The following is a 10,254-nucleotide window of genomic DNA, read 5'->3' as shown; positions in this document are numbered from 1 at the left end:
AAAGCTGGAAGTGGTGCTGTGACTCAAGTGGTAGAGCGCTAGTCTTGAACTGAAGAGCTGAGGGACAGCGCCCAGACCCAGAGCTCAGGCCCCACAACCAGACCCAAAAAAAAAAAAAAAAAAAAAAAACAATTAACGACCCAATAAGCTAGAAGTGGAGCTGTAGCTTAAGTACTAGACTACCAGTCCTTGAGAGAGAAAAAGGGACAACACCAGGCTGTGAGTTCAACTTCTAGAATTGCACACTCAAGAAAAGCCAGAAAGCTGGAAAGCTGGGTGCCGGTGGCTCACGCCTGTAATCCTAGCTACTCAGGAGGCTGAGATCTAAGGATCATGGTTCAAAGCCAGCCCGGGCAGGAAAGACCGTGAGACTCCTATCTCCAATAAACCACTAGAAAACTGGAAGTGTAGCTCAAGTGGTAGAGCGCTTGCCTTGAGCTGAAGAGCTGAGGGACAGCGCCCAGGCCCAGAGTTCAAGCCCCATGACCGACAAAAAACAACAGGGCCTACAATAAGAGACAAGACTTGGCAGGGCCTGTCCAGCCCAAGTGGCTAAATATTCAAGGTTTTTCCACCCACTGAAATCCTGCTTGCATGTATGGGCCCAGAAGAATTTACTCCAGGGTTAGGACAGAGGGAGACTGTGGAAAGCAGATGGTTTGGTATGTCAGTGTATTGCAAAACTGTGCTCATCTGCAGGGCCTTCCGAGAAATAAATGCTGCCTTGTGTTTCAGGCTTTAGTGGCACCATTTCCAGAAAGTAACCCTATTCTCTACACCCTGGCCTCTGTGAGACTCACCCTACCCGCCCCCCCTCACCCCATTCAAAAAGCCCTCTCTGCAAACAGCCCTTTCCCCTGGCCCACCTGCTCCTGGCCGCAGCTCCATGGTGCAGTAGCCATCAATCCACTGATAGCAGGGAAAGGGGACAATAGTGCCGTCGGGTGTAGTGACTGTAATGTGGCTGCAGTACCAGGAATCTTTGCCGAAGAACGCATAGCGCTCCTTGTCTAAGCGTAGCAACAGGAGTTCTCCCAGCTCGGCTGAGCAGCGCACCTTGTATTTCTTTACCTGGAACAACCAGGAGAGCAGAGGCCATGCAAGGTGCACTGATGCTTCAGCTTTTGCAGCAGCTAACCCATGTGGGCCCATTGTATGAATAACAAGGTGATCATTCTTCCAGGTGCCACCCCAAATATGTGAATGGAGATGGCAATCGGAATTCTCTGGCCTCCTGGTCCAGCAGAGCAACCTGTGTAGGACATCAGCAAACAACCCTAGGGGCTGTTGAAAAAGGCAAACAGATCCCCTCCAGAGAAGAGGAAACCCAGGCTTAGTGAGGAAGCAACTAGACCAGCCTACCACCAACAATGGGAGGAACCAAGAAGCCAACTGAACTCCTGAAGTTGCCCCTGCACAGCCCTGCCTAGGTAGGTTTATCACCCCTAGAAAAGGCAGGGACCACAAAGGCCTGGTGAAAGGTCACAGCACACCTCGTCAGTTTGGCAGGATGTGATGAATCGGCTTGGATGACTCTCCTCTTTTCCGGGATCCCCTGCCTGTGTGTCCTGCCCCTCAGAGGTCCTGCCTGTCACTTTTGGGTACTCACCGATCCCTTGGCGAAGTCCCTGCCCACTCGATCCAGCCGCTGCTTGGGACTCTCACCACAGGTGCCCACCAGCGTGGCATAGATGTTGTCCATTGTGCCAGCTTTCAGGTAGGAACCGGTAGTCACACAGAGGCTGTATACTGCCATGGATGGGACCCACACGGGACACACAGCAGCTGCTGGCCTGGAGTTGGTGAGTGACAAGCCCGACAAGCTGCTTGGTGGAGGGCCAGGAGACCGGTATGTCTGAGGACAGCTGCCTTTAGGATGCTCCTGGCCTTTCTCTCTCTCTCTCTCTCTCTCTCTCTCTCTCTCCTCTCTTCTCTCTTTCCAGAACTCCGGGCTAGGGCTTCTTCTCTCCTCCGCCCACAGTCTGACTGGCAGCCTAATACCTGCTTGCCTGCCTCTGACACAGCCGGTCCCTCTGGGTGGCTCACCCAGATGAGTATCGGGAATGTGGATCCAGTGAGGAGGCAGGGAGGGACCAAATGGAGAGAGGTGACGCCTGTGTAATGGGGACACTGTCTTCTGCCTGACAAGAGGCCTAACTGATGCCAAGGGGCTCTTGCTCACCCCTTCCTCAATTGCCCCAGACCCTTTCCTACTGCTTCCCAATCAGAACAGCACAGAGCATTGAATTCCTATGACTCATGCGTGTCAGTCACACTATACAGAGAAGAGCTGCAGAATCTGGTCATAGATCACACATGACCGAGAGCCACAGGTGAGCCACACCTGCATCCCAGCTCAGGTAGGACGGTAAAGAACAAATCACCACCACCACCACCACCACCACCACCACCCCCACGCACACACACGCACCCCCTCCACACGCCCAGATTGCCCCGAGTTTGGTTCTCCCAAATCAGTTTCTTCCTAGGACTAGGGCCGATCAGATGAACAAAGCAGAGTCCCACATAGAGCATCAGGAGGCCCCACGTGGCATTCTCTCCGCTATCGGTCCTCGCTGAAGCTACAGGACCGTGGGCAGGAGCCCGAATGCCAGACTCCGGGATCTGGCTCTCGGGGGGCCTGGGAGGACGGTCTCGGCTCGTAGGCCGCAGCGGCCCCCTGTGGCGACTTGCGGCACCGCAGGATTCCAGCCTGCCGGGGAAACACGGCCAATTTCACCCGCTTCCCTCTGAGTGCTTGTCAACGCAGTATCTTCCGGCGGACACACTTCGTTCTCGGTTCCGAGAAGCTACGTGGCCGTACACAAACCTCTTTTTTTGGGAAAAGAGAAACTAAGTTTCTCCAGAGCCCGGATAGCTCAGTCGGTAGAGCATCAGACTTTTAATCTGAGGGTCCAGGGTTCAAGTCCCTGTTCGGGCGCTAGGGTTTTTCCTTGCAGCAACAACAAGCAGTCCTCTTGTTTTAAGGCAAGTTGGATTACACTGGGGACGTAGTTTCGGAAAGAAGGAATGACAGTCGAGGAAAAAACTAGGAGTGATAGACACTAGACTAATTTTTCTGCTAGCCATACTAAAGAGTAAACACAGACTAAACTTGATAACGATTTGCTTAATCCAATAGTATTTTAACTTGTATTTTAAAATTAGTATTTGAACGAATTCTGATCTTTTGTATAACATCCCGCCTTAGCAGATAATAATAAAAATTCATATTGCGGGTGTTTAGTAATGGTGTCTAAAACATACAGCAGCGGTTGTTCTGTTTTCTAGGAATGAAGAAATATGGGGGGGGAGGTTGCATGAAAAGGAAGACATACATACAGTAATGTATAGAATTGCCGAAAGCTGGAGCAAGCATCGGGTTCCATGGTGTAATGGTTAGCACTCTGGACTCTGAATCCAGCGATCCGAGTTCAAATCTCGGTGGAACCTTAGCTTTTGTTTATAGCCAATAACATTTTCTGATTTTATATATTACTGTTCTCTAACAACATCAGAGGATATGATCAAAAGAATTAAAAACTAGGATACAATCCTTCCATATTTTTATACTGGGCATGGGTTGATGGAACTTATAGCAGACCCTGAGGGAGAACTGTGAAAGATAAAAATTTGTAGACATGTTTAAAATGGAACTAGGCATGAAAATTATGCTAAAGCCCGTTTCGATTGTTGCTCGACCCCAGGAGCTCTAGGTTTGTTTCCGTTTGGAACTCATACGCAAATACACACTACGATCTCTTAAAACTAAGAGTCCTGTTCATACAAATCGCAGGTAGAACCTTGACAGCAATTAGAGTAACTTTGCTCAGGAGGAAAACTCTGGCCCTGGCAGCGGTGGGATTCGAACCCACGCCTCCGGAGAGACTGGAGCCTAAATCCAGCGCCTTAGACCGCTCGGCCACGCTACCTGCATGCAGAGCGCTTGTCCCTGCTCTCTTCCTAAGAGAGTAGAAGCTAGAAGTTAGCGTAGGGATATTAATTGAGTTTCTACTTCTATTTTTGTATACTTTCTATATACACGAATAGAAAAAAACATCGAGACCCGAAACCAAAGTCACAAGAAACGAGCGCAAGGAAATAGAAGCACACAAACATCTTCAACAAAACAGGTTTATTGGATGAGATCGTATCCGGAAGCGGCGTGCGCCAGACCCGGTAGCACCCCCCACGTGGGCAGCCGGAGCTTTGCGCTCGCTCGCCAGCTCGGGATCAGGTGCTCTCCTTCCTCGCCAACTCTCACTTCCACCTGGCTCACACCTGCTTTACTTCCCCGAGGGCCCCTGAGACCCTAATCTGGCGCTCCGGGTACGCCCCGCCCAATTTCCACGCAAACACTCCTCCGCCCTGCCCCTTTTCCAGGCTAGTACCAGTAAGCTTTGAGACGCCGCGGCCCACCAGGTGGCTCTGTGGCGCAATGGATAGCGCATTGGACTTCTAGAGACGAAAGAGCAATTCAAAGGTTGTGGGTTCGAATCCCACCAGAGTCGATTTTATTTCTGTTTTTCCTCTCAATGGCTTTGGTGTAAAAGAACCTCCTCCCTTCTCCCGATCCCTACCTCTAAGGCTTACAACTCTGCTTCACCTCCGCTCTGCTCTCTCCTCGTTACTTACCTGTATGCCCCAAGATTAGGGCCGAGGAGTGCTGGACTGCGGTGGGAGATAGAAGGGAAAGGACAGTGGGCGTGGACGCCGAGATAAAGGCAGGCCCCTTGCTCGGGGACACACGGGGATTGAATAACCACTTTATTCCATGCACTAGGGACTCGGGAAGGGACTGGGACTGGCCTGGGATAGAGGGTACAATCCTAGACACAGGGTCGTGGCGTAGGGAAAAGGGACAGGAACCAGGGATATATATATTTATATAGATACTCTAATATAGACCACATCTCACCCGCGCGCTGAGCCCGCGCGCCCCGCCGCCCTCCCCAACACCTCGCCCTCACGCCCGGGTCCCTCCGCCGCCCTCGGGCTGGAGTCTCTACCCCTCCCCCAGCCTCTGCCCCCGTCCCTCCAAAGCTCAAAGCTCAGGGCCAAGGTCTCCAGAAAGCGGGCGGAGGGAGAGGCGGGGCCTTGGGCGCCCCGTCTTGTCTGTAAGGCGGAGGTGGCGGCGGCAGCAGTCCGGTGAGGGGCGCTGGCGCGCCGGAATCCCGGGCGCGGGGGGAGCAGTGGGTTGGGGACCACGCGCAGCGCGGGCTAGGGGGGCCCTGGTGCACTGGGGGGCGCTGCTGCAGCGCCTGGCCAGGGCTTGGTGCGGCGGGGTCCAGCGTTGGGCGTGGCACTGGAGGCCTCAGATCTAGCGGCTCGGGCCGGGGCGGTTTGGGGCGCAGATAGCCTTGCAGCGCGGAGTAAAGCTGGGCGCGGGCGGCCGGGCTGGCGTCTTGCGCAAAGGCCGCCAAGCGAAGCAGGCACTCGCGGAAGCCGGATAAGTAGCAGCTGGCGAGCGCCTCGGCGTCCTGGGCTGGGAACCGGGGAACCCCTGGAGCCGCCGCGGCGGGTGCAGCCAGCGGGGACGACCGGTGGGCAGGGCAGGGCCCCAGCAGGGGTGAGGGAAGGGGCGGGGCGCGGAGATTACCGAGGTCAAACAGAGGCAGGAAGCCGGATGGATGGATCGAGGGGGGGGAAACGAGGGAGACACAGAGACAGACACGCGCAGGTGTTATTACCCAAGCCTGGGAGCCCAGCTTGCCCGCCCCCAAACCCGCCCCCCCCACCGCGGGGTCCGCCCTAGCTTCCCGGGCCCCATCCTCCGAGGGTCCCCCTCCCGCCCGCCCTCCCTCCGCAGCCCCACCGCCGCGTTGTACCCGGGGGCTCCACCCGGCTTCGCTCCCTCAAGTAGCCCACGGCGAACTCCAGTATCTCAGCTTTCTCTAGCTTCGGGTTCCGGAGGTTCTACAGGCGGGAGGGGAGGGCGCAGAGACAGAAAGGGGTGGGGAGAGAGGGGGAAAGTGGCAGGGGGAAGAAGGGAGGGGCGGGCACGGGAGCTGGGGGTGCCCCCGGAACGCACTTGCGCGCACGTGGAGTGAGATGACCAGAAAGGTCCTGTCCCCACCACCACCGCCACCATCACCGAGACGCAAATGCCCAACCCTACAGGATGGAACCAAAACTCAACGTGGAGCCCAGGGAGGGAAAAACACCGGCAACACTGAAGCTGATTGGGGGACAGAGGGGGCGACGACTTAGGGGACGGAAAGGGGACACTTAAAGAGACCCAAAGGGTGAGCTCGACCCACTCTGGGAGCGACATTTATAGAACCAGATGGGAAACGTGCAGACCCGCGGGAGAATGAAGATCTGAGAGCTAAAGGGGTCTAGGATGAGATTCCAGGGATGCGACAGGAAGTCGGCGCCTTGGGGCCAGGGTTGTCACCCCGATGTATTGTTCCTCCACCCCCAAAGGGAAGCTCCGAGACGCGGGAACAGGATGCTTGGGGGTCCGGGGCTGGAGGAGGGACTGACCTGGTCCCGGGTCCGCTCCAGCAGCAGCAGCCTCAGCTCTTCCAGGCTGCGGTTGATGCGGTCCCGGCGCCGCTTCTCCACCAGCGGCTTCAACATCTGTGACCAGTGGGAAAGGGGGCGCAGGCCGACCCCACCGAGACTCAGCGCGGCCGCGCCGGCGCCCCGATCCCACGCTGGGACAACCCCTGCGCATCTGTCCCCCAAGACTTGCCTGGGGCCCGGCCCATTCGATCCCTCTCTGCTCCCCATCCTCAGGACCTAGGATCGGTGGGGGGGAGGGACTCTCCTCCCCTCTCTCCGATCTGTTACATTCTCCTCTCGCTGTCTCTCCTGTCTCTCGTCCTTCCTCCTTCCCTCTCCCTGTCCCAGCGGAGAACTTGGGGTCCCTCTTAGAACCTAGGCAAGTGGGCAGGCTCAGAGTTGGCAGCCCTGCGTGTAGAAAAGGAGAGGCCCGGCTCGACCGCTCCGCTTCTTCTCCCTCAAACTCGTCTAGGCGGACACCCCTTCTCCGTGGGCTCCCCTAAAAATCTCCCACAGCTCTCAGAGGTCCGAGTCTCAGACCACCACCACCACCACCTCGAAACCAATGCCTTAGGGTCTTCTCCGCGAGACTGGCTTACAGCCCGAGCGCGCCGAGGACCCATCCTCCTGGCGCTTGGCCCCCCTCCAAGCCCAAAGGTGCTGACCCCGGTTACTCAACCCGGGGCCCCTGCTTCCGCCGCCCACGCGAGGCCTGCTCGGACTCTGCCCTTTTCTTCCTACTTTGCAGCCCCCCGCCATGATCCTGCTCGTCCAGGTTCACCCCCTGACAACCCTTCCCCATCCCGGTGTCAGGGCCCAGGTCCTGGGACAGGGACCTCTGCTCCCCCCCTCCCGCCCCTCACCTTGGGGCCGTCCCTATTCTCAGCTCGATCCCGGGTAACCATTGTTCCTCCGGACCCTGGCATGGACCGGGTCCCTGCCTGCCTGGATCCTTATATATTGCCACGCCGGGGGAGGAGGGATAGGACACGGTCCCGCCCCTTTCTGTCCCTGGACGCAGCCGGGCCAAGACCCCGACACGAGGCTCCCGGAAGGACCAGGAGTGAAAGGGGGAGGGGGAGGAGAGCCGGCCCCGGAGTGTGGGAAGCGAGGGGCGTGGGGCCCCGGCTGGTTGAAGGACCATAAGGCTGTATAATGAGGCGGGACCCGGCGAGCTGAAGAGAGGGGGGCTATTCGGAAGTGAGGGAGTTGAAGTGATTTGGGACAGGACTCACTTAGGGATGAGATTCAGAGTTCTAGAATTGCAGCGTGTGGGGGGGGGTGTCCACCAACACTGAAATAAAAGTTGACACCTTTAGCCTTCTAGACTGAATCTTATATACATCTCCCCTCAGATTTCCCTCTGGCTTAGCACCCGTGGAGCCATCCACGTGCTTGGCAGATCCTCCCGACTCAACTGGTGCTCTGCCTGGCAGTGGAGAAGAAACTGCTCTAAATCCACATATCATTCTCTCATATTTTCTCTCCCTCCCGCTCCCTCTCTCTCTCCTTCCCTCTCTCCCTCTCTGTCTGTCGGTCTCTCTCCCTCCTCCCTCCCTCTCTCTCTCTCCTTCCCTCCTTCCCATCTCTCTCTCTCTGTGGACCTGGGCACTGTCTTTGAGCTTTTGTGCTCGAGGCTAGTACTTTACCACTAGAGCCACAGCTCCACTTCCGAGGTTTTGGGAGTTTATTGGAGATAAGAGTCTTGCAGACTTTCCGGACTGGGCTGGCTTTGAATCATAATCCTCAGATCTCAGCTTCCTGTGTAGCTAGGATTACAGGTGTGAGCCACCCTCACCCAACTATCTTGAAGGAGTTGAACAAAGGGGTTTCAATTCAATATGTCAATTTAGGAGCACAATGCATCTTGATGTGCCCCCTCTATGTCCGTTTTTTTATTTGTCTCCCTCCCACACACATACACACACCTGCCTTCTGTCCTAGGCTTGGACAGCTCTTATCGATATGTGTGGGAGAGGCCCAGAGGCCCCTGCAGATCTAGTGAAAAGGATGTGTCATTAAGTAACTAGTATAGAAGCAGAGTGCTCCAAGGAAAGAATTTTCCTCCAGAATGGCCAGCCTGAGGAGAGATCATTCTAGGAAGAAGGAACAAGTCTTTAAAGCATGCATACGAGGGGACATCTTTTCACTTACATGCATTTGGTTTAAAACTAAAATTTAGTGAGCAAATGCACTCAATATATTCAATGTTCATTATTTAAGAATTGAAGTAGTAACTTGGGGGTAGGGATGGCAGGGGAGGGAAAATTTTAGAACTATGACTGATGAAACACCTCGCATTATGCCAGAACGGCTTACTTCTGGAACTCCACACACCCCCGTGATTGTAGAAGAGAAAGGAAGAATGCATTTTCCTAAAGAAACAAGAAAAGGGGTACAAAGGGAGGGATCCATACCCACCTCACACCAAGAGCACGACCCTCTGCAAAGGATGGAGTCTTGGAGATTTCAGGAGGAAGTGCCTGAGAAGATAAATCCGAAATTTAATGCAACAACCAGAACGCTGGCGGGAACGAAGACACAGAACGACAAGGGTAACCAACCCCGATCGTAGGTAACTGGGAAATCAGAGACGTGTGGGGCTTCCTCTAAACCCTTCCAAACCCTGCACATCTTAGGGATTTTCCCCCCCGCGGAGGGTGACTAGTCAAAGCCCGAGCGGGAGGGCCCCAGACCTTGAGAAGGACGTTCCCACCACCACCCCTTCCCCCCCCCAGCACATCCCACCTCTTCCTACTTCGGCCAAATGGGACCACAGATGTGTGGCCCGGCAGCCCCACTACCCCCCTCCTTGGGAACCTGGGCTCGAGTAAAGTTTTTCTCACCTGCACGCGAGGCTCGGGACCCGGGGCTGTTCGCACCCGGGTGTGGGGCCGCCCCTAGCCATATGGAGTAGCTTTATGACCCGGTGGCGGCCGGATCCAAGCCGGATAAAGAATGACCTGCAACTCCACCTACGTCAACCTTTCCCGGCCACTCCTTCCAGGAGTCTACAGGCTTGCCTCCGCTCTTACAAACTCAGATACGGTCATTAGAAGGGAGAACGCTCGTTAGCATTGGTGGTTCAGTGGTAGAATTCTCGCCTGCCACGCGGGAGGCCCGGGTTCGATTCCCGGCCAATGCACTTGTTCACTTTTCTTTCCTTCCCCAAAAGATATATGAAACAATAAATGGGTTCACTTATTATTATTTTTTTTTAAACCTTGAATCATTTCCATCTAACAAAGGCAGACTTTTTTTTTTTGACTTATCTCAGAATTGAAAGTTCCAGAGAAGAATTGTGATTCCGTTTCCTCACATGCCCCTCCTCCCTCCTCCCAGCTCGGGGGTCCTGTTGTCTCCACACCCCCTTCCTCCTCCCCTTGGCCCATCCCTGCACAGGCGTGACCCTGAGAAAGTACACGGCTCCGGGCTCCCCTCCGCGGGGGTCCTCTGCGCCTCCGCGGGTGCCAGGCGAGGTCCCCGATTCTCCTCCCTCCAATCCCGCTTCCCTCCGCAGCCCTGCCCCTCCGCCCTCTTTTTCCTGTCCTTAATGACGCGCTTTCTCCCCCCCAAGGTGCTGTGGGTCTTTAGGGTCGCTAAGTGCTTCTTGGCGACTCGTTCTCACGTTCTTTCCAGGCCACTTAGCGACCCCGGGGCTCCAGTGGTCTCTGCATCTGCGACTGCCTGGAGCTGCCCAGCCCGGGCTCCCCGGCTCCGGCGCGCGCCTCTCCGCCTCGAGTCTCT

At 55.7% G+C, this 10,254-nt stretch overlaps 2 protein-coding genes and 5 non-coding genes across 8 annotated transcripts in view; 4 read left to right on the top strand and 3 right to left on the bottom strand.

Annotated features, from left to right (window-relative positions):
* Positions 1-1,762, bottom strand: part of Aloxe3 (arachidonate lipoxygenase 3) — a 29,053-nt gene extending 27,291 nt beyond the window's left edge. Inside the window, exons 1-2 of the mRNA XM_013013213.1 lie at positions 1,610-1,762; positions 867-1,071 (exon numbers count right to left, since the gene is read on the bottom strand). Coding sequence (XP_012868667.1) covers positions 867-1,071; positions 1,610-1,756 — 352 coding nt within the window. The 5' untranslated portion in view covers positions 1,757-1,762. The remainder of the gene's footprint in view (positions 1-866; positions 1,072-1,609) is intronic.
* A 1,106-nt stretch (positions 1,763-2,868) lies between these two features.
* Positions 2,869-2,941, top strand: Trnak-uuu. The gene has a single exon. It is a non-coding gene; the product is annotated as a tRNA-Lys (tRNA).
* A 440-nt stretch (positions 2,942-3,381) lies between these two features.
* On the top strand, positions 3,382-3,453 carry Trnaq-cug. Its single transcript has one exon. It is a non-coding gene; the product is annotated as a tRNA-Gln (tRNA).
* A 397-nt stretch (positions 3,454-3,850) lies between these two features.
* Trnal-uag lies at positions 3,851-3,932 on the bottom strand. Its single transcript has one exon. It is a non-coding gene; the product is annotated as a tRNA-Leu (tRNA).
* A 492-nt stretch (positions 3,933-4,424) lies between these two features.
* On the top strand, positions 4,425-4,511 carry Trnar-ucu. The gene is given in 2 exon segments: positions 4,425-4,461; positions 4,476-4,511. It is a non-coding gene; the product is annotated as a tRNA-Arg (tRNA).
* A 246-nt stretch (positions 4,512-4,757) lies between these two features.
* Hes7 (hes family bHLH transcription factor 7) lies at positions 4,758-7,422 on the bottom strand. Of its 2 annotated transcripts, none has more exons than XM_013013278.1 (4): positions 7,371-7,422; positions 6,487-6,582; positions 5,829-5,916; positions 4,758-5,503 (listed from the first exon to the last, which is right to left on the bottom strand). In XM_013013278.1, exons 1-4 carry the CDS (start codon positions 7,410-7,412, stop codon positions 5,052-5,054), a joined length of 678 nt encoding a protein of 225 aa, XP_012868732.1. In that variant the 5' UTR covers positions 7,413-7,422; the 3' UTR covers positions 4,758-5,051. The 2 variants fall into 2 exon arrangements, with proteins under 2 accessions (XP_012868732.1, XP_012868733.1); XM_013013279.1 differs by having other exon boundaries at positions 5,052-5,524; positions 5,835-5,916; positions 7,371-7,412.
* A 2,159-nt stretch (positions 7,423-9,581) lies between these two features.
* Positions 9,582-9,652, top strand: Trnag-gcc. Its single transcript has one exon. It is a non-coding gene; the product is annotated as a tRNA-Gly (tRNA).
* Positions 9,653-10,254: the final 602 nt, after the last annotated feature.

Source organism: Dipodomys ordii, unplaced genomic scaffold (assembly GCF_000151885.1).
Source record: "Dipodomys ordii isolate 6190 unplaced genomic scaffold, Dord_2.0 Scaffold19, whole genome shotgun sequence".
NCBI lineage: Eukaryota > Metazoa > Chordata > Mammalia > Rodentia > Heteromyidae > Dipodomys > Dipodomys ordii.
Note: the sequence above shows the minus strand (reverse complement) of the source record. Positions and strands in the feature narration are given on the sequence as shown.

Excerpts from the sequence above, each read along its gene's own strand:
- Hes7 (XM_013013279.1), bottom strand. The coding sequence starts at position 7,412 with ATGGTTACCCGGGATCGAGCTGAGAATAGGGACGGCCCCAAG. Across the intron at positions 5,917-6,486 it reads TGGAGCGGACCCGGGACCAG|AACCTCCGGAACCCGAAGCT; the intron begins GTCAGTCCCTCC and ends TCCCGCCTGTAG. Across the intron at positions 5,525-5,834 it reads GGAGCGAAGCCGGGTGGAGC|CACCCGCCGCGGCGGCTCCA; the intron begins CCCCGGGTACAA and ends CCCCGCTGGCTG.